Source organism: Drosophila melanogaster, chromosome 3R (assembly GCF_000001215.4).
Source record: "Drosophila melanogaster chromosome 3R".
Lineage (NCBI taxonomy): Eukaryota > Metazoa > Arthropoda > Insecta > Diptera > Drosophilidae > Drosophila > Drosophila melanogaster.
In genome coordinates, this window is record NT_033777.3 from 17,112,430 (window position 1) to 17,133,985 (window position 21,556).

General features: G+C 41.8%; 10 protein-coding genes and 1 non-coding gene across 18 annotated transcripts in view, besides 1 other annotated feature; 6 read left to right on the forward strand and 5 right to left on the reverse strand.

Annotated features, from left to right (window-relative positions):
* Positions 1-12,960, reverse strand: part of cher (cheerio) — a 33,857-nt gene extending 20,897 nt beyond the window's left edge. For 2 of the 6 annotated variants that reach the window (NM_001275728.1, NM_001275730.1), the window contains exons 1-3: positions 12,784-12,960; positions 6,308-6,725; positions 4,512-4,872 (exon numbers count right to left, since the gene is read on the reverse strand). In NM_001275728.1, the coding sequence (NP_001262657.2) occupies positions 4,512-4,872; positions 6,308-6,725; positions 12,784-12,809 (805 nt within the window). In that variant the 5' untranslated portion in view covers positions 12,810-12,960. Of the gene's footprint in view, positions 1-4,511; positions 4,873-6,307; positions 6,726-9,968; positions 10,254-12,783 lie in introns of those variants that run through there. The other 4 variants (NM_001202309.1, NM_001275729.1, NM_079659.4 and 1 more) reach the window with 2 other exon arrangements.
* CG34278 (uncharacterized protein) lies at positions 8,036-8,379 on the forward strand. Its single transcript, NM_001104347.2, has one exon. It carries the CDS (start codon positions 8,050-8,052, stop codon positions 8,323-8,325), a length of 276 nt encoding a protein of 91 aa, NP_001097817.1. The 5' UTR covers positions 8,036-8,049; the 3' UTR covers positions 8,326-8,379.
* Positions 8,486-8,535: a mobile genetic element.
* On the forward strand, positions 9,148-9,658 carry CG42779 (uncharacterized protein). 2 transcript variants are annotated; one of them, NM_001300441.1, is made up of 1 exon: positions 9,148-9,658. In NM_001300441.1, the coding sequence occupies exon 1, from the start codon at positions 9,164-9,166 to the stop codon at positions 9,347-9,349; it is 186 nt and encodes a 61-aa protein (NP_001287370.1). In that variant the 5' UTR covers positions 9,148-9,163; the 3' UTR covers positions 9,350-9,658. The 2 variants fall into 2 exon arrangements, with proteins under 2 accessions (NP_001287370.1, NP_001189239.1); NM_001202310.2 differs by having other exon boundaries at positions 9,148-9,403.
* On the forward strand, positions 12,048-12,357 carry CG45079 (uncharacterized protein). The gene has a single exon (NM_001300442.1). It carries the CDS (start codon positions 12,060-12,062, stop codon positions 12,327-12,329), a length of 270 nt encoding a protein of 89 aa, NP_001287371.1. The 5' UTR covers positions 12,048-12,059; the 3' UTR covers positions 12,330-12,357.
* Positions 12,961-13,658: 698 nt separating the features above from the next.
* On the reverse strand, positions 13,659-14,509 carry CG17477 (uncharacterized protein). Its single transcript, NM_142341.3, has one exon. The coding sequence runs from the start codon at positions 14,499-14,501 to the stop codon at positions 13,698-13,700; it is 804 nt and encodes a 267-aa protein (NP_650598.1). The 5' UTR covers positions 14,502-14,509; the 3' UTR covers positions 13,659-13,697.
* A 45-nt stretch (positions 14,510-14,554) lies between these two features.
* asRNA:CR44238 (antisense RNA:CR44238) lies at positions 14,555-15,433 on the reverse strand. The gene has a single exon (NR_074026.1).
* CG31269 (uncharacterized protein) lies at positions 14,697-15,772 on the forward strand. Its single transcript, NM_001104348.2, has 2 exons — positions 14,697-15,427; positions 15,567-15,772. Exons 1-2 carry the CDS (start codon positions 14,702-14,704, stop codon positions 15,660-15,662), a joined length of 822 nt encoding a protein of 273 aa, NP_001097818.1. The 5' UTR covers positions 14,697-14,701; the 3' UTR covers positions 15,663-15,772.
* Positions 15,773-15,782: 10 nt separating this feature from the next.
* On the forward strand, positions 15,783-16,691 carry CG31265 (uncharacterized protein). Its single transcript, NM_142342.4, has one exon. It carries the CDS (start codon positions 15,817-15,819, stop codon positions 16,615-16,617), a length of 801 nt encoding a protein of 266 aa, NP_650599.1. The 5' UTR covers positions 15,783-15,816; the 3' UTR covers positions 16,618-16,691.
* A 218-nt stretch (positions 16,692-16,909) lies between these two features.
* On the reverse strand, positions 16,910-17,997 carry CG17475 (uncharacterized protein). 2 transcript variants are annotated; one of them, NM_001300443.1, is made up of 1 exon: positions 16,910-17,997. In NM_001300443.1, exon 1 carries the CDS (start codon positions 17,952-17,954, stop codon positions 17,088-17,090), a length of 867 nt encoding a protein of 288 aa, NP_001287372.1. In that variant the 5' UTR covers positions 17,955-17,997; the 3' UTR covers positions 16,910-17,087. The 2 variants fall into 2 exon arrangements, with proteins under 2 accessions (NP_001287372.1, NP_650600.2); NM_142343.4 differs by having other exon boundaries at positions 16,986-17,997.
* Positions 17,998-18,781: 784 nt separating this feature from the next.
* CG4053 (uncharacterized protein) lies at positions 18,782-19,769 on the reverse strand. Its single transcript, NM_142344.3, has 2 exons — positions 19,003-19,769; positions 18,782-18,939 (listed from the first exon to the last, which is right to left on the reverse strand). Exons 1-2 carry the CDS (start codon positions 19,725-19,727, stop codon positions 18,867-18,869), a joined length of 798 nt encoding a protein of 265 aa, NP_650601.2. The 5' UTR covers positions 19,728-19,769; the 3' UTR covers positions 18,782-18,866.
* A 463-nt stretch (positions 19,770-20,232) lies between these two features.
* CG31266 (uncharacterized protein) lies at positions 20,233-21,290 on the forward strand. Its single transcript, NM_001144596.3, has 2 exons — positions 20,233-21,032; positions 21,098-21,290. Exons 1-2 carry the CDS (start codon positions 20,256-20,258, stop codon positions 21,167-21,169), a joined length of 849 nt encoding a protein of 282 aa, NP_001138068.1. The 5' UTR covers positions 20,233-20,255; the 3' UTR covers positions 21,170-21,290.
* The last annotated feature ends 266 nt before the right edge of the window (positions 21,291-21,556 follow it).

The window sequence follows — 21,556 nt, forward strand, 5'->3', positions numbered from 1 at the left end:
CATTGTATACTGAGATTCATAGTTGCAGTAAAAATAATTTTATTATACTTCACGATTTAGGTGTTATTTTTGGACTATATTATATACAAAATAATTTAGTTTAGTTATTTGATTCTAGATTCTCAAGAAAGATAAGGAATAGTTTGAATTATAAACTCTTATTACTCTTCAAGTGTCACTAAAAATGATCAAACGTAGTCATACTCGAGTTGGGTCTTTTATAATACTGACACATACTATTTCTCCATTTTAATCTTATCTGACAAGAGATTTTGTCGCAAAAAATTATATGACGAAGTTATTATTCTTTGTGTACAAATTTCTGGTTAATAGAAGGCATTTTTGTGTTGAATATAAAATAATGAGTCAATCTTAATTATGTTTTCAGCTTATTGTTCTGCACAAATAAGAGATAATCTTTAAGTAAAGAATCTGTATAATTAGACTCAAAACAAGAATGATATCCCTATAAGATAACTTTATCTATTGGTAGTGTACATGGTGTTGCTCTCCTTCAAACGAAGAAGATGCATCAAATTTCATTAATTTACAGAACTAAAGAGTGGAAAATATCTGCGATCCCCCGTTTACAATCCATCATAATTTCGCTGTCATTGTGCACAGCAATTGGATATGTCCACCCAAAACCAGAGGCTGAATCTGGAACCCAGAGCTGATGCTACAGAAGCCACCAATCGTTTGGCCATGTCGAATGATGACTTGACATGATTTATGTGCAACGATTCTCGCTTCGATGCGGCCACAGAGTTATTATGATGTTAAGTGCAACGGCAGAGAAGTATTTAACATTCAGATAACAAGAATGCTGAGGCTGCAGCACCGAGTCCACCGAGGCCGCAATTCCCGGTTAACCGGCTTGGGTCACCAGACACGTTCTCCGAGCGGCACGCGCATACCAGAAATCCGAGTTGGAGTCGGAAAAGCAGCCACGATACAATGAAGCGTCTGGAAAGATTTTCCGAACGGAACGGAAAAACCAGTTTCCGTTCGCTCCGAGGCTAATCATCCAGACGCCTAACTGTTGCTCGGCTAATTAAATTAGAGCCAATGCAGGGCTAAGCCGCAAAAATCGTTGACATCGCTTGGAAAGTGGGAGCCTGAGCATGTGTGTCTCAGAGTTTTTAAGCCGCTCAAAAAGCACCATTTTGGGCGCATTTCTGATGTGGGTTGTCCCACATTCGGTTGCCGTCGAAAGCGCCGTGTGTTTTTCTTAATTTTCACTTGTTTTTTTTTAGGGTAATTGAGTCGGGGTCAGACCAACTCTCTAACAGCCAGCTTTTGCTAATTTAAATAATTGACTGACTGCCGCGCTCAGGGAATCTACGTAAACATTCCGCCGAGTTAGTAATGATGTTCATAACGCCTTAATCTTATCACAAGTGCCTCTGAAGTGTGACGAGAAATGGGCATCATTGCTATTTCCAGTCCATGGATCAGAGGGTTAGCCTCGGCTCAACGGTGACGTGTCCGGATCGATGGCGTCATTTTGAGACATTGCAAATGATTTATAAAAACACCGGTGAAGTACGTGCCGGGTGATCATCATATTGATGTTTGGTCGTGTCATTTTATGAGCAATTCAGCTGAAATTCAACGGAAATTTAGCTGACACTCTGGACTTGGCATATTTCCTAACTATGGGCTGAATCACAAGCTTAAGCATTTTGGCTTGGGAAACGGAAGCTATTAGCACGACCCACAACAAAGTGTTTGACTAATTTTCCAAAAATGTTAAATAATCTTTATTTTGGGGTCTATGTTTTGTTTTTCGGTTTGACTTATGCTAACCATCGCAATCTAATTAAAAACAAAATATTGTTAGCTGGAATGATTACAACGTTCATGAACAATTTATCAAGAATGTTTCTTTTTTTTTAATTTTTTAGACCAGTACTTATGAATTGTTGAGCATTTCAATTATGTTGATGACTCCCTTGGTAATCAACACATCATGGGTGAAATCACAAAAAAAATGAACAAATTATTAACAAGCAAACAACAGAAGTAAAATTGGGTCAAATGGATGATCATCGAGTGGCTTCCATTAAGTGAAATATGCATTTATGTGCCTGGAAAAATCTTCGACGCCCTCCATAGATGATTTTAATGATGTTCGAGTGATGATGGCGTCATCAATAACAATCAATTGGCTGTGACAAATTGAGCCTGAGTTTATAGGAACCATTAGGTTGACGCTGCTGAAAACCGAAGTAATACGGTTCCGAACAACTTCAGCCAAAATCCAAAGTAAGCCCGATACCCAAAAACCAGATGATGTCATGGAGAGTCAACTGAGCGATTTTATCTCTACTTTATCCGGCACGTATTAGGTTTGTTCTTCCCTCTGTTTTGTACTTTTAATTTTGTTATTTTTATTTGTTTTTTTCTGCTGCTTTTTTTTTTTTTGCAGTTTATTGCGACCGCCCGAGAGGCTTTATTATTATTTTTGTGGATTTTTTAGCGCAAACATTTGTAGATACGAACGGCGGCGCTCCATGGAAATCTACATGCCCACTTGGAGTCGGAGCTCTGGACTGAAAGACAAGCTCTTGAGCCAGCAGCTGCGTGGTTTTGGGCACAAAATTCGACGCAAACATAACTCCACAAAATTTCGGGCTAATTCAATTGACAGCACAAAAGAGGAAAAAAGCGGCTTGGAAGAAAATAACCGAACAGAAATGATCTGTTGTGCGATACAGTGGGAACCCAAAAATGTTGGTCTGCTAATGCTTTCCAAAGCCGAGAACAGAAATTTCACACGGAAGCTTTCACTGTACCCAATTTAAATCGATTAAAAACCACATAATTGGACAGCAGGAATAGGTGGGGCTTGTTAAATTAATTTACTATGTTTTCTTATAAGTTTCGCATTTGTTCAACGATAATGACCGAAATTGGATGCGTTATCTGTTTTGGGAATGTTTGCCAAAATAAACGGGCAATTAATGTTTGCATTCCCGTGAATAATGCTATTTAGGCAAAACTTAGTTAATGACTAAGCTGCTTAAAGAGTCGAGTGCCTAAATGAATGAATTACCTCTCCTTGCAATTAAGTTTTGGCAAGCCCGAAATTAAATCGCGAAATTTGAGTTGCTAGCGCTAAAAATTTAGGGGATAGATATGAGAGCGCCTTATCGCTAACCCAAGTCCAGAATGAACGATTTTTTATCGCAAAAAAAAAAAAAAACGAAAGTGCTGATAGCTATAAAAATACCTTCGAAACTGTCGATTGTACATGAAATTCGTTCAAAAATGTCTCGGACTTGCATTTGCTTTGCTCACAGTTAAACGAACGAGTTTATTTGGCTTTCATTTTATTTGTATCTTTATATTTAAGGCAGCTCCCCTTTGGGTCGATAAAAAGTGTCTGTAAACATATCTGTAAACATTATTTACCTAGCTGTCAATTATTGACAAACTGAGTTTTTTTTTTCTAGAACGTTAAGATACTGAAGTTGTTTATCTGTTTTATATGGGGCAGTAAGTCCTCACTGGGCGATTTAACTACGAGTATGTACATATTTCAAACGTTCCGAGATTGTTGGTCTTATCAATAACGTCACGGGGTCATTAGAATGCGCACAGGGTAGATGATTACATTGTGAATGAAATGTAATACCCGTACGCGATGGAATCATACATCAACTGAATGCCTCAATGACCGACGGATGCTTGAGTTAAGGCCGCAATGTGAGTCATAAAATCCGGCATCACATGCTCCTCCAGCTGTATAGTTTTTAAATCAAACTAATTAGCATTGATGCAGTTAGGTGACCATTGATATCGGGTTGTGTTACGCTCGTGATTTGGCAATGGAAATGGTCTTTGAAAGCGATAGTACTCTAATGAAATTAACCTTCCAAATTGTCCACGCTTCGTTGGTGCTCTCTTGTTTGAAGGTATATAAACTTCAAAGTCGTTGCAAAAATTTGCTTCGACTCTTATATAGAAATAGCCGTATATACCCATCCTAAAGGGTACACAAGTCAGTAGATTACGTACCGTGCAGGTACTGCAAATTGGTGAGCACAATCTTGAATTATGCATATAAATACAAATGAAAGTAAGACTCGCATGAAGCTGGCGCTTTGAATAAGCGCGGCAATGACATCATTTTGTTTTGTAGTCTGGAAGCGAATCGTTAAAGGCACACATTTCATATAAATAATACAACGGATCCACATGGAATCGTGAGGGATTCAGCGGGGATCAGGGGATCTGGTGTTAACCCGAGACTCTTGAGGCGTTGGCGGCACATCTTTAGTTGACTTATCTCTCCCCATTGAAAGAGCAAATTATGCAATTTTCAATGGAAACATTTTCGATGGCCAACGATGCGAGCGCATCTAATTAATGCATAAAGTTGCTTTACGACCGCAATTGTGCGGTTGCTAAAACTATTAGAGATACGTGGGACCCAACCCAAGCTTAATCCAAGAATTCTGGGAATTTCAAATTCAAATACATACACACATGTGTGTCTCACTTACCAATATTAACGATTTTGATACCCTCATCCTGAAGGAATTTCAGGGCCACCGAGACGTTTTCCAGTTTCTGGCTGCGGAATGTTGGGCGTTTGTTGTATTTGGGCATTCGCTTCTGGGACAGCACTTCGATCAGGGCGATCAGTCGGAGGCCGTCGGACAGGTCCGTCTCCAGGTTGTTGATCGACCGATCGATGGTCTTCAGGTGCTCGTTGGCCCACCGGGTGAAGGTGTTCTGTTGGATCTTCTTCCACTGCGCATCCTCGGCGAGATCGCGTTCGGCCTCCATGTCCTCGTCAAAGTTCTCCTCGTACTGATCCGCCTGCTGGCCCTCCTGTCTGGCTGGCTGGTAGTAGTCGTTCGTCTGTGGGTTAGCGATTACGCAAATATCAAGTTAGCCGGGTTTACTAGATTTGGATGGGTGTGCCGGTAAATGGGTGTCTTGATGACTGCGTGTGGGACGTCGTTACTTCGAAAATCACTTAGCAACTATGCAAGAGCGATCTCCATTAAAAACCATCAAACTCCACTCCTGGTGCTAAGAAGCAAATTGATTCGAATGGATCTGATCGGATCCCACTAGGTGTGGCGTAGGCCAAGACTTGTTCCAGTTGCAGAACTTCACTGGAGTGGACTGTCCACTTTCCACGCATGTCGCGCAACGAAGCGGCTATCAAGAATCAATGAACTTTCGAGAGCAGGCGACTTTGGAATACGCTTCTCGGGGTAATTCCGAACTTTTATTTGAAGTCAAACTTTTCTATGACTTTCAGCACGTTAGGTTTCTTCAAGAATAACAATTTTTATTTTGAGGCTGAAATATCTTTTTCAGAGTAACGATTGTGGTATCTTTTAAATTGTCTCTGGAGTTTATTGAAATTTATTATATTTTAGAACGTTTGTTAAGTGATGAAATGATGAAGATAATATGTAAATAAACATTTGAGTGGTTCACATTGAAGAACTCCGTATTTCCGTCAAGCTTGCGAGTTGCCCTTATCTCTTAGCCGGCGAAACAAGTTCCCAGGTAACTCCGCCTAATTCATTGTTTACCACCAACTTGCCCGAAAAGTTCCCGAAAAGGGTATACAGACAGAAACGCCGCGAAGATCGAGCACAAAGCGGAGTGATCAGAAGGCGACGGACAAGGGAGCAAAGCGGAGTTCGCGTGCCACACACAAACCGAGGAAACCACCGAAAAACCAACAGAAATAGAGAAGTAGAGCCCCCGCGGCCCCCCCTCACAATTGTCTGTCTGGGCCAGGCCAACAAGGGGAATACGGCTAGAAGAAGAAATTAGAGTGAAGTGCTCGAGTGCGCAGCGTGTGAAGTTCATTAACATTTTCATTAATTGCGAAATGCCGCGACAAAACGCAGTGTGAACTGCAGCACTTACAAAAACTACAGTGAAACGGTGCTTAGATAAATCATATATCTAATTTCTGTACATAGTAGTTGGTTGAAAAAGTTAACTGCTCTATTATCACTAAATTTGAATTGTCCAGTTCTGCATTTATAGCTTCTAATGTGTAGCATTCAATCCTTTAAAAAAAAGGTGTTTCTCAGAATGATAAACTCCTAGGAATTCCTAAAAATCTACGGTTATCTTTCATTCTTTTCAAACGTAAAATAAGGGAATATTTTAAAGACTTCGATTAAGGGAATTTGATTTTTGAATTTGATTCGCGACAATCAATTTTCGAATGACCGGGAGTTTCCTGAAACTTCATCATAGTGAAGTTCGCCTGTGGCTCACGCACACTGCCGCACTCTATTCGCACACACACACACACACACACCTGTTGATGGCAAACGTCGTAGTGTGCGGCTGGCTGTTGGGCGTAGAAATGTAAGTTGCTAAAGTTGTGCTCCAAATTGTTATTGTTGCTATTGCTGGTCGTATAAACACACGCGTTTTGCTGATTTTGCTGCGAATTTGGCGCGTTCTTTCTGCCGTGACTGTTGCTGTTGTTGTAGTAGTGGTTGCCCGTATTACTGCTGTTGTTATTGTTGCTGAGGAATATGGTCGCCTGCGTCGTTTGACCGTTTGTATAATTCGCGTTTTGCACCAATTCACCGCCGTGCGTTAAATTTGCCGATCCGGGACCGTCAGCGTTGTTACTCGAGCACGTACCACCGTTAAATAAATTCTTATTTTTAAACGTTGAAGTTTGTCGCCGATCACCGGCATTCGGATCCGCCATATCAGCTGATTTGCTGAATAAAGAGAGGGGCGAGAGAGCGGCAAACAAAAAATAAAACAAGAGAGCATTTTCTTTCTCTTTAACATTTTGAGAATTGTGTTCTCTTAAAAATGTCTTTTTCTCAGCCAGCACACAAAACCAGTTTTCGAAAGAAAATTATTAACAGATTCAAGTTCAGTTTCAGTGTGAGAGCGTAAAGTTAAATATGTATATTTTATAACTTATAAGAACTTCGATATGCCCCAAAGTATGCACCAATAATAATCGGCTTTTCAAAGAGTGGTTACCCAAAATAAAGTTTTTTGTTAAAATATAACAGGTTTATACGACATTATTCCATTCCATTCAATTTTTCTATTTCAATTCCATTATGTTTTTTTTTACTTTATATTTATTTAAAATTTTAAAAAACACCCAATATTAATCTGCCATCAAAACAACATTAGTAGCATAAGCGTAAGCTCGGAGCGATAATAATATTACCCAGTAAATCAGTGACTAATAAACCAGTCATAGAATAAAACGATTCATTTTATTCGTTTTAGTGCACAAAAGCCATTGGTAATGTTTAAAAATATTTGCTATTTTAGTCGGCAGCATTACCATTCGTATATATGTATGTAGTTATATTCGTATATATAGGGGGGCCAAGCCCTGGAATTCTCAAATCCCGACCCTTTTTCAGAACGTGAACCCAAATAAAGTGACTCATGATCCCCTTGCACACCCACACCAACGCCCATGACCAGGGAAGAGCAAATAATTCTGGTAAATATTTGGCATATTTGAGGATTGCTTTTGGCAGTGCCTTTTAATTCCACTCCCCCTTTTTTCCGCCTGATCAAATGCAAAAACGAAAGGCAGAAGCAAATGCACGGCGTCGGCCAGACAAGTGAATGAGCCAAGCAAATGGGGCTGACAACCAGCGACCTTCTCGATATGGTTAGGAATTGTTAATTTTAGCCAAATGAGTCAAAGTCAAAACGGGTAGCTATGTACATACATATGATGAGTATGAGTAATGTTGTTTTTTTTTTTTTTTTGGCTCTGTGGAGTCCTTCGCGAAATTCCCCAAGGGAGTTATCCTTATAAGGCACTCACTTTCCTAACCACACTACTCGCCAAAAACAAAGCTAATCTATATCTAGACAATAAAATAATTCCATGATTACGTTCTCTGATGTTTGCCCAATTGTTTCTTTTAATGAGATTTTTTACTCTTGTCATGGAAAATAAATTTTTCGCAATTGTCATAATATTTGACTAGCCAAAAAGGAAAAGTATATATTCGCGAGGTTTTGGCAGTAAATTACCACTGCATCTACGGAGTTATCAAAATGAAGTTTTTCGCTGTTCTCTTCCTCTTCTGCGGCATTGTAGGATTTGCCATGGTTGCTTCTACGTCACCCTCTGCGGACTATGATTACGGATCTGATTCAACTACGGAACAGGACACTACCGCCCCTGCATCTGACACTACCCTAGCTCCCTTGGCACAGCCTCCATGTGGCAGCGGACCCCAAGGACCCTGTGGACAAGTCCCTCCCCCACTGCCGCCCTGCGTGGGAGGTCCTGGTGGCCTTTGCGGCAAGAAACTTTACTTCTTCTACTAAATTAATTCTAACTAGGTTAATTATTCTGAAGCAATAAAGTGAAAAAAGTTTTAGACCTATCAATTAGCCATTTTTAATGATTTACTCAGCCTTAAAATTATGGTTTACCAAGCGTTAACCAATGACATTTTGCAATATAACTATAATTATAAATAAAACAAAGAAGAGGAATGTAGATTTCTTCGACTATCTGATACCCGTTACTCAGCTCTCGATAGTTTATGACGTAAGAGTGGGCGAGACATCATTTTAAAACCAACTTGCGCTGCGTCTACTTCTATAGAATCATTATAATTATTAATAATTATGCATAATAATAATAGCAATAATAATAATACTGTTAACTTTTTAGCATTATTGTTTCCGAGATCTGTTAGAATAAGTTATATAAGTTAGAAAACGATTTCTTATAGCTTTTAGATACTTTTAAACAAACCTAGTATACCCTTATACTCTACAATTAACGAGTATAAGTTGACGATTAATTTGTTAGGTAAATAACAAAGCTCTAGCTAATGCTAATGTTCCTCATAAACTCAGCTTACGATTTAAAATACTTTAAATAATTAATATAAAGCACTTGTTTAAGAAAATCATAACCAATCCGGTTAAAACGTGTACTGTATATTTACACGTGCTAAACATTTGCCACGTGTACATTTATTTTTGGAAAGGCAAATTAGAGTATTTACTCAACTGTCCTAATCCATCACTCCATCCACCATTTCATCCATCAAATCTTGCAAGCACTTGTGTTAACAATTGTTCTGAAGTCTTATTCGTATATAAGGGCAAAATATGTTGAGTGAAATATCAGTTTCGATTTAAAGTTAGCAACATGAAGTTTTTTGCCATCCTCCTCCTTTTGTGCACCATGGTAGCTGTTGCAATTGCCGCAACAACAACAACAACAACGGAGAACATTGATTGGGGTTCTGCAAGTACAACTGAAATACCGGCAACAACTACAGCAACTCCATGTGAATCAGCTGACGCCAAGAAATTATATTTCTTTTATAAATAATATGGCTTCAAAATATTCATATTTTTGAGTAAAATAAAAATATAGAACAATCCCAAAAACTTCAAACACCTAAATAGCACTTCTACAAGGTTCAATGCGTATAACAATCGTATATTTTGGACTCGAAACCTTCACTACATTCCACAAGGAAGTGGAGCTGCTCGGGGACAGCTGGCCATATGGAACAAGTGCGTCTGGCTGAGGATACCCTTATATGGAAATAAACATTTCAAATCGGGCCAAAAACGGCGGCCAAGTGACGATGAATACGTGAGGCGCCACTTGCATCGCTGGGGAATCGCATGAATCAGCGTCGACGAACGCCGCCAATGAAATGCTAAATAAATTTGCACTTCCATTTTAATTAATTTGAATTTATTTGAAACTAAAATTACACCCAACATTTGCACAGCGAAGGCGCAAGTGAGCAAATTTCGACCGCCCATTGGACTAAAAATAAATTGACAAATATTTAGTTTTTATGAACAGGTAATGAGAACCACATGTCCTCCATTTTCGTCGTGAATATATCGTGGAAAATCGTGTGGGTGAAATGCAACGTTTGCCGATCGGATAAGGGCCACCCTAGGCCCACAAAACAACAAAAAAAAAAACTCACTTTTCTGGACGCCATATCGATGGTTTTTCTGTTGGTTGATAGGGATCGCTGTCGAATGATCTCGAGTTGTAATACTTTAGTGGGGGTGCTTAATACTGAACACTTGATGGCCCGCTAATTACACAATTCCTGGCGTGGCGAGCACGTTTCTCTCTAAAAAAACACAACACAAACACGACTGGCAAATCCTTCGTTTTTTTTCGTAAACAAATTTCAGAATTTCTTTCTTTTGGTTTTGAAAATGTGTGCACGAAATGCGCGCGTTGCTTTCGGGTTCTTTGCTACACGTACTCGTACTGGCCGCGACAATTTCTCAACTCGACTGAGTTGTGTGCGCCTCCTTGCTCAAAGTTTTTATGCAGCCAAATGCTCGCCGCTTATTGCTCAATTTCTTTATTATTATTTTCTCAGATAAATCATACAGACGGGGATCATCTTAAGTAACTCCCTAAGCAAATATTAGGTAACGCTTATAGGTTATAATTCCAAAAGATACTTTCTACACACTCCTACTGGTTGACAGATAACAAAGGTTTGCCTTCGATTTTTTCTATTATTATTTCAAGTTGGAAATGAAATTAGAATACAATATTATTATGTATATCATAGTTATAGTATAAAATATAAAATTGTGGTTTGTATTTTTATTTTTTTCAGATCATATTAAATAAATGAATACATTTCTCACAAGTTTCTAAAAGTGCATCCTCGTCTGTCAAAGGTCTTCAATACATAATTTGTTCAATATTTATCTCGCTTCATGTTTTGTGTTGTGTTTTTGGTATTGCGTGTGACGTTGACTCGGCGTCGCAGTCGCAGTCGCAGTCGACGTCGACTGCACTCTTGACTCTGTTTGGCAGGTTTTTGGCGACGCTACCACATGAGACCCCCCAGTCCCCACCCACCGCTTGCCCCGCAATCCCCCCCCACCCCCTGCAACTCATCACAAATGTGATTTTCGACGCGCAGCTGATTTTGTTGTTATTCTTTTCATAGAACTGGTTGCCGTCTTTTGTGTTTTATGTTTTTGCTTCAATCTTCTCTGCTGCTGGTCACAATTGAAAGTGCCTCCTGCAAAAATGATTGGCTTTTGGCCATCTCTGGCGGTCGCCCCAAGTACATTCCGCATTTCCCCGTCATTTGACTCACGAGGCGCTGATAAAGAATCCCAAATCGGGGGATCGTAGAACCCGTAGAACTCTTAAATGAAAAGCATATGTACAGTTGTATGTTGTTTATTCTTGTGAGATGACTAACTAGCTCCGGCCAAATCAGCTGTCATAAATTCCTCGATTTTATTTGGCTTGAATGTTTATGCTCGTTTGAAGATAAAACGCAGCAAGAGCACGCTAAATATATCAAACAATTTTATTCTGATTATCTGATTTCAGTGCTATCATGGCGCTTAAAAGGGGTTTTAGGAAGTCTTAAGTGATCTACCAAAATCAATCCGTAAAATAAAATTAAGAAAACTAAACTATAGTCACCATTTTTATGAACTTCAAAAAACCAGTAAGAATTTTAAGATCTAATTATGCTTAGATATGAAACACCATTCATAACAACTCTGTACTAACATTTCTCAAAACCTATTTAATTTCCGTGTGAACGCGCAGCGCGTGTACTTTTAAACAAATTTTATTTTTATTGACCATCATTATTCATGGCGTTTGAATTAATTCAACAGCTGCTTGGGCTGTTAAAATCTCTTGTTGCGCATACGCCCCGTTGCCGTCAAGTAATTTCACGTGCCAACGCTTTATTTAGCTTTTCCCGATTCGGCACTGTTACTTGGATATTTAGAAAATAATTGGAATATAATAAACAATGGCACAGTGGGCTTTCAAATGAATCATACAAAGTCTTCTGAAAATTTCAAAATTTTTAGATACAACAGCTGGTGATTAATTTGGCAATAGAATATGAAAAATAAATATTAGTTAAATATTAGGCTTTTTATTGAATATTTGGCATTTGCCCAACTGTTTTAAGGTATTATTTCTTTAAACAATTGAAAATAAATAAGATAAGAAGTATATAATTGATAAAATTGTATCTATCGTTTATTAGTTTGTATTAATGCCGGCTAAAATGAGGTTCTTAACGATCTTTGCGTTGTTTTGCGTCTTGGCAGGCTGCTATTGCTCTGACTCAACTACGTCATCCGGATATTATTGGGACCCATACTCATCATCTTGGGTTCCGTACGGAGATTCTACCACATCGTATCCCTACTGGGAGGATACTACAACATCTGCACCTGTTGCTTCGTCAACTTCCAGGTCTCCATGTGATGGAAAAACCCAAGGACCCTGCACAAATCTGCTAAAGGGTGCACAAAAGGTTTATGTCTTCTATTAAAAAATCACTTAAACGTGTACGCCTAGTTAAATAAATCATTTGGGAAATACATATGCCGGGTCCCCTTAGGTACTATACCCCGCAGATACCCCAGGTGCGGCAGAGCATGCGATTGAGGCTAAATAAAGATCAGAGGCTCTATTAACATCTGGTGCCCGACAGATAAATGCACTTTACGCTCTCACAACTGAACATTTAATGGCTCTTTCTTTGGGATCCAGCAAAGAGGCCTTTCATCGTCTGAATATATCACGAAATGGCAACGCCTTGTACGCAATATTTCAAACTGAAATTCACATAACACAAAATATTCTATTTTATTTTTGGTAATATATTTATTCGAACGGTTTTTTTTTGGCCGTATACTTTTAGCGCAATATTCATCGCTCTTGGTAAGAATGTAAAATACATTGCAAAGTCGTTTTGCCTTAATTGGGAAAATTATTTCACATACTTTGGCATTTTCACTGGATTTAACATAATTTTTTCCTCGACTTTGCACAAGTTGCGAAATTTCACTTGTTATATATTGCTGTATATATAAAAATATGAGCAAGACACGCGTCTACATATAGCTCACGGATTGCGTATACGCCGCGTATTCCAAGAAAATTCGAGGCCCGCACCGCACACGTCCAAGTCAATACAGCAACTGAAAATCTTTTTCAAAATGCCAAGATACAGCCCACAACTGAGAGTTTTCCCGGTTGTTTTTCCCCCATCTGAACAGCGAGTGCCGATAGAAATATTTTCAGAATTTCCATGCGCCGTGAGCGATTTGTGTCGAAATTTTTCTCACAACTCAAATCATGACTAAGACCACGTCTGTCTGGGTCTACCTGCTACCAATTAGATCAGGACGACACGTGTGACCAGTGCGACACTTCTCTTCTTCCGAAATAAATCAGAAAACGGCGGGTGGCTGAATCACTAAGACATTCCGGCTGTCCGACTGAACGGACTCCTGGCTGTGGGCCAAGAATATCACTTGCCTCCAGAAACATTAAAATAATTCACCACTCCCGCCAAAAAACAAGTGAACTACAGCAACCCAAGTAATTAAAAAAATAGAGGATGCCCCGTACAGAATGATCCCTTACGAGTGACCCGTAGAGGATACATCCTGCCCTTCGTTTTCAGTTCGACTTGCACGCGATTTGTTAGCGGCTTCTTGGCGGCTTGGTGGCGATTTGTGTGCGGCTTTGGTGCGGGTTTTATGCGGTTTTGGTGCATGTTTGGTGATATTTGATACAAGGCTGGCAGTTTGGGAATTATCTTATGTTTAAATGGCTTAATAAATTAATAAATTATTTACAGCATTAAGGAATTACATTATGAATTGAGGTTCTTTAATGAGTTCAAATGTTTTTATCCATCTATTGTCTGCTGGTTGACCTGTGCACATTTGCCATTGCCACTCATCGTTTGTCGCATCCAGTCGCGGTAGTACATTATATTCATGAATATATCAGGCACACCCTGGGCGCAGGGTACAAAGAAGTTGAGTATGCCCACCAGGGTGCCCTGGTGAACTAGAGGACCTCCAGAATCTCCGTGGCAGGCTCCAATATTTGCCTGACGATAAGCACAAATATGGCAAGGTCCCAGTTCCAGATCCTCGTAGGCAGACATCATGGACTCGCAAGCCGGGGAGTTGAGGTGTTGCTGCTGGACACGCTGCAACTGCGATGGCAACGACCCCGCCGCTGACTGAGATCCCCATCCGGTGAAAACCAGCTCCGAAGCTCCTCTTGGAAAAGGGGATGTGGGTAGTTCAACCGCCTGAGTTAGTGCGTTAAAGGTAATGCTCTCGTTCAGGTGGAGCAGGCCAATATCATTCTGGTACTTGGGACTGTCATAGTTGCAGTGCAGGTAGATGGCGTCTGGGTAATAAACAGCTCCTGGTTCCGCATAGCGAATTGTACCAGTGGCCACTTGAAGTCTGCTAGTCGGGTATCCTTTGACACAGTGACCAGCCGTAATTATCCATCGGTCCGATATGATGGCACCACCGCATAGGTGACTACCCAAAAGAGTTTGGAGCGACACCTGGTAGGGGGCATCTCCTTCAGCTGCATTCTGGCCACCCACAATGAAGTGCTCCAATGCCAATAAGTCACAGTAGAGTGAACTGAACACGAGAATATAAAATAGGAAACGTGCAAGCGACATGGCTGAAATGCAATCGCGGACTGAGCTAGTCTGGTTTTACCCTTCGCGATTTTGATTGAACTATACGAAAGTCAAAATGGCCTGACCAAAGGTTCCAACAATCGCGCCATAAACTGATTTTTTATCTGATTCCGATAAATGGTCAAGAAGGCAGCAAGTACGACTGAAAACTTCATTAGCTGACCAGGGCCAGTAACAAGATGTCGGCAGTGGTTTTACTTATTTTGTTGGGTCTTTCGGGACTCGTATCCATAACAGCCATACGAATCAAGGGAAACTCAACGGATGGTCGGTTTTACAAGGATCAACGGATCATCGGTGGTCAGGCAGCTGAGGATGGCTTCGCTCCCTATCAGATATCCTTGCAGGGAATCTCCGGTGCCCACTCCTGTGGTGGTGCCATAATAAACGAGACCTTCGTCCTGACAGCCGCTCACTGTGTCGAAAATGCCTTTATTCCATGGCTGGTTGTCGTCACGGGCACTAATAAGTATAACCAACCAGGAGGCAGGTATTTCCTAAAAGCCATTCATATCCATTGTAACTACGATAATCCGGAGATGCACAATGATATTGCCCTGTTGGAATTAGTTGAGCCAATTGCTTGGGACGAGCGCACTCAGCCGATCCCGTTGCCCTTGGTGCCCATGCAGCCGGGTGATGAAGTAATCCTCACTGGTTGGGGATCCACGGTCCTCTGGGGCACCAGTCCCATCGATTTGCAGGTTCTATACCTTCAGTACGTTCCCCATCGCGAGTGCAAAGCCCTGCTGAGCAACGATGAAGATTGTGATGTGGGTCACATTTGCACTTTTTCGCGGCTGGGAGAAGGTGCCTGCCATGGAGATTCCGGTGGACCTCTGGTCAGCAATGGTTACCTGGTGGGACTGGTCAACTGGGGATGGCCCTGCGCAACAGGAGTTCCGGTAAGTGATCGGAAATCGTTTTTGTTAAGGCAATGAACAGCAGAATTTTGTAGGTGAATTTCATAAGAATACTTTTCCATGCCTCTTGGAAAACATAAAGATTCTAAGAACCGAATCAGAATTTTTTTTCTGTTTTCAGGACGTTCATGCCAGTGTTTATTTCTATCGTGATTGGATACGCAATGTCATGAGTGGGAATTCAAAGTGCACTGGGTTCAGCTCCAACCAATCCTAAAGGTTCCGTTTACTGTGACTATCATAGTGCACCATAAAAAATACTAATTTATAAGGCAACGATAAAATTGCCTCGATAAGCAGGGGCCAGTTAATAAAGTTTTGATAGCGAAGAAGTTAACGTTTAGTGTTCAGTACTTGGTCAAACCTTCGAGATGAAGCTGCTCCGTCTAAGCCTTTTAATTCTCCTAGCGGTGAAGCCCCCAAATCCCTGTGAATCAAAGCGCATAGTTGGCCCCTTTCCTGCGGGTCAATCTGGCAGGATAAAGGGTGGCGAGGAGGCTGAGATCGGATTTGCTCCATACCAGGTGTCCCTGCAACCCATAGTGGGCTCCCATAATTGCGGTGGTGCCATCCTAAACGAAAACTGGATCATAACTGCTGGACACTGCGTGGAAAATTTCATTCCCGCCCTGGTCAATGTGATCACGGGCACCAATAAGTGGGCAGAGCCCGGAGCGATCTACTACACCGCCGAGATCCACAAACACTGTATGTACGACCAGCCTTACATGCATAACGACATCGCCCTGGTGAAGCTTACCGAGAACATCACCTTCAATGAGCTGACACAGCCGATCGCTTTGCCAACTAGACCGGTTCAACTCGGCGAAGAGATCGTCCTCACGGGCTGGGGCTCCGATGTGGCCTACGGGAGTTCCATGGAGGACCTGCACAAGCTGACCGTGGGCCTTGTTCCTCTGGATGAGTGCTATGAGACCTTCAACCGAACCAGCAGCATGGGTGTGGGTCACATCTGCACCTTTTCGCGCGAGGGTGAGGGCGCCTGTCACGGCGATTCCGGTGGTCCGCTGGTGAGCAATGGCCAATTGGTGGGTGTGGTCAATTGGGGACGACCATGCGGTGTCGGACTGCCCGATGTGCAGGCCAATGTGTACTACTACCTCGACTGGATTCGCAGCAAGCTCAGTGGCAACAACAAATGCTACTACTAATTTACTTACCAAATTGAATTAGTAAATTGTTAGAAAGATTTCAGAGGAAAATAAAGAAAAATTAAGACTATTATAAAAGTGGCCTTTTGAAATGTGGTTTATTATCAAGTGGAATTAAAAAAACCATATCTAAAAATAACTCCACTTTTTTTTTGAACGCCTTCGCTTATCCAGGCTTAATTTGAAAACACAATTAACAAGAAAATATAGACTCATAAATTAAAGGTCAAATTTACTTACATATATGAAATTATAGTTATGAAATAGAAATTAATAATAAACCATAAAATATGGGTAAACACTCAAAAGTAGATATAGAAATCTATATTGCCTGACTATCTGAGAAGGAATACTAACACGATTTTCTTATTGTTAATCTGCCATTGATTTTATTTCCACAAGTTAGTCACCGTACATTCTTACCTAATCAAAATTGTATATCTTGCTCAGCATATCGTCGTCCCCTTGGATCACAGGCTGGGATAGTTACTGGCATAGCAGTGACAGTTGCTACATGGTCCCGAGATCATGCTTCTGATCCATTCCAGATAATAGTACACGTTGGCGTGACTATCGGGAACTCCAAGTGCACAGGGATAACCCCAATTGACCAGACCGTAGAGTACTCCGTTGTGCGTCAGCGGACCGCCGGAATCGCCATGGCAGGCTCCTTGTCCACCAGTCGTCAGTGTGCAGATATGACATGGACCGTTCGACGGATCGTTGTTCATTATCTCCTGGCAAGTCGAGTACACGACATGCGTGAGATAAGCCTTTTGCAGTATATCGGGCGTATCGCCCCAAAGTTCCGTTGAGCCCCAGCCCGTGAGGAGCAACTGCGTCCCATTTGCCACCGGAGCTGTGGGCAGCTCAGCCGGTTGAGTGTACTCATTGAACTTGATCGTATCGTTTAGCCGAATCAAGGCAATATCATTGTGGTAGTCGGGACTGTTGTAGTTGCAGTGAATCCAATGCTCCTCCACGAAATACACGGCATCCGGCTTTTCGTACTCCACAGTTCCTGTGATCACTCGCAGATAGGTGGGGTTATAGCCATATACGCAGTGGGCTGCCGTCAGGACATGGCGTTCGTCGATGATGCATCCGCCACATATGTGACCTCCGTACATTCCCTGCAACGATATCTGGTACTTGGCCTCGCCCAACTGCACATCTTCGCCATTGATTACGCGATTCTGGAAGTTGACTCCTTCCGCCTTCGAGATCCACTCCAGCTGATCCTCACTAAGCTGCGCCAAACGCACGGCGCTAATGGGCTTATAGCAAGTACAAGCTAGCAGGATCACCAGGATCTGCACAACACCCAGTCGAACCATAATGGTGGTGGGTGCTTGACTTTCAATGCGACAATTAAGCCTGCATATGGGCAGTGATTTTTCTTTTATACTCGAACGTTTTATCGTAAGTCTTGGGGTTTTATCGTAAATCGAAATCAATGTTTCCGCCCCAAGTATCTATGTCATAAAGCCTGATATCGTAAAAAGATATAGACGCACACTGATTATCATTTTGTGACAGGGCAATCAATGTCAGCGCCGTCATTGGATAAGAATAATATCTAGAATGGTCACTTGCTGGATATTACCACTGGACTTTGTAAAACCGAGGGTTGCATCTATTACCATCCACGTCAAATATCTAAATGATATATTGATTTGATCAAGCAAGTCGTATTTTCCAATATCATATTCTAATTGAATATATTTTTAATAAGGTTTCAAAAAATCTTGAATCTTTTAAAATCATCTCATTTTTGGAGATGCCGCCAGCGGTTGTTTGCAATCAGGAAATTTCTCTTTACCATCTTCAAAATTTACTAATTTTTTTTAATGCATACCTAAAAGTCTAAATAAAAGCCGATCTATAATCTGGACTATACATTTTGATAACGGAAATGCAACGAATTGAACAACAACAGTATTCTTAGTTTACGAGATGATCCATTTGAATTCATTAAAAGTAATTATCACTATTTATTACATTAGATTAGGCCAAATAATTTCACATATAACAAACAATTTTTCAGCCCTAGCATGACATTATCTTATGCCATAACATGTTAGCAAACAGTTCCATAAAATTGTGATTGCCCATCTAAAAGCAGGCAATGACCACATGAGTAAGGGTAAAAGTTATCAGCGTTGCTTTAGTCAATACATTTATTTCACATATTTATACAAAAATACATCATAATGATGCCAGTTAATCGCTCTCTCCTTGTATCTCTTTTAGTTAACACGATTCTTGCATCCTGAATGAGTCCTGCGGATCCAATCCTGATAGTAAACCGTGTTGGCATACCTAAAAGGATTGACAATTGATTAATTCCCACCTTTAAAGGGGAGTGGATATACACCATCTTACATGTCTGGCATGCCGACGCCGCAGGCTCTGCCCCAGTTGACCAGGCCCACCAGTTTGCCCTCCCACATCAGTGGACCACCGGAGTCTCCGGAGCAGGCACCCTCGCCCTCTCGCGTAAAGGTGCAAATATGACCGATGTCGATGCCATCGTGAAAGTCCCATCTCTCTCTGCACTCCTCGTGTGCGATGATGGTCAGGTTGAGGGTCTGCAGATATTGCACTGTGGGATAGCTACTTTCCGGAGCACCCCATCCCGTCAGAGTGACCGTGGAACCCGCCGGAGGTTGCTCTCGGCTCAACTCAACGATCTGGGTGCGATCATTGAATATAATCGACTCGTTGACATGGATCAACGCTATGTCATTATTGTAGACATAGGGTATGTCGTACAAGCAATGGACTAGGGCCTCGTCCGGAAATAAGGTCTGTCCTGGCTCCAGACGATCATTCGTGCCCACTATAATCCTTAGATCCTCGATGCTAAAGTCCAGTGCACAATGACCCGCGGTGAGGATCCACTGTTCGTTGAGAATGACTCCGCTGCAGATGTGGGTTTTCCAGATGGTCTGAATGGACACCTGATAAGGTGCCACTCCGTCCTCCGCCTCCTGGCCACCCACAATGCGATTGTCCAAAAGTTTACGATTGTCCAAACGCTTTCCGCGCGTGACGTCAATGGAAGTGCCCAGCAGAAGCAGCCAAATCAGAGACAAACGGACAGCCATCATCCAAAACAAATATTTCCGAGACGAGGGACAATGCCGGACAGCGCGAATTAATGACCAGCAATGGAAAATTGTATGACCCAACTGAGCGTTTTTATATGCATTCCATATAAACCTATTTTATCGCACATCGGGAGTTGGCTCACTTGGGTTTTTTCGCGGCCAACTGACCACTGGCCAGCAATCTTTATGGCCATTCGCAGTCAGGTATCTTTACGGCTGCAAGGATAAAACCCAATCGGTAAAGGCGGAACGTCCAATTGGACCTGGTTGCTCATAAACCCATGGACTTGTGTGACACGGCAAATCTCGGCACTCTATAAATGCACCGGTCGAACTAGCGAGTCAGCTCATAATGACCACGGCCGCAATGCCGCATATGCCACTTATCGCCGTGTCCAGACCCATAAACTGCCTATTATCCAAAATTCGACCAAACTGGGCGATAAGATCCGTCCTATGAAGTGTAATTTTAAGGTGGCCCGGCTGAGGGGTTTTAGTTTCGATTGTACCGCGCATATACCAACCATGACAAATAGGTGGAATCTTACGGTGCTGCTGGGTCTGACTCTGCTGGCTCTTCAGGGGCCAACGGAAGCCATGAGGATGCGAGGAGAACCACTTCCGGGTTTGGCCAATATCGAGAGGCATCGCTCCACCGAAGCTGTGCCCCAAGGTCGTGTGATCGGTGGCACCACCGCCGCCGAGGGCAACTGGCCCTGGATAGCAAGTATCCAAAATGCATACTCGTATCACTTGTGCGGAGCCATCATACTCGACGAAACTTGGGTGCTCACAGCGGCCAGTTGCGTGGCGGGATTGAGGCCATTAAATCTGCTGGTTGTGACTGGAACTGTGGACTGGTGGGATCTGTATGCTCCGTACTACACTGTGAGCCAGATCCATGTGCACTGCAACTTCGACAAGCCGCTGTATCACAATGACATAGCCCTGCTGCAGTTGTCGTCCAAAATCGAGTTCAACGATGTGACAAAGAATATAACCTTGGCGGATATCGATGAATTGGAAGAGGGGGATAAGTTGACCTTTGCCGGTTGGGGCAGCTCCGAGGCCATGGGCACCTATGGTCGCTATCTGCAGGAGGCATCCGGCACATATCTGCCGGTGGACGCATGCCGGGAGAAGTTGCAGAACCAAGATGATGTGGACCTGGGTCATGTGTGTGTCCAAATGGACGCGGGCCAGGGCGCCTGCCATGGCGACACTGGCGGACCGCTTATCGATGAGCAGCAGCGCTTGGTAGGCATCGGTAATTGGGGTGTGCCATGCGGACGTGGCTATCCGGTAAGTATTCCGCCTATATCGAAGAGTAATATATGTATTTATTGCCACCTATTATTATCCACTAGGATGTGTATGCGCGTACTGCCTTCTACCACGATTGGATCCGCACCACCATGAATGGATGTACGATCGCCTAGTCATGGGTACCTCGTATCTGTGCACTGAGAGAAATGCGGCTCATCATGCGGCCAGAGATTTTAAATATGACAAATATATTTTAAAAGCACTATTAAATATGATTTAATCATTAAAGAATGTATATTTTTTCTTATCACTAATACGTTTTCGAATCTCAGTTATTTCTGGGCAAAGTATTTTTAAGTATGGGATATTTAAGCTCAGTTCTACTTGCTTAAAATTATTTGTTTCAGGGTTGGTGTTTAAAAAAATATTTTTTTTGGTTAACGTTCTGAATTAAGCATATATAGCCTTTATCATAGATTTTAATTAAAATAACCTTATCTAACAATTTGTTACCTTATGTAACTGAACATTTTTCATTTTTTACCCAAGTGTATGTACTG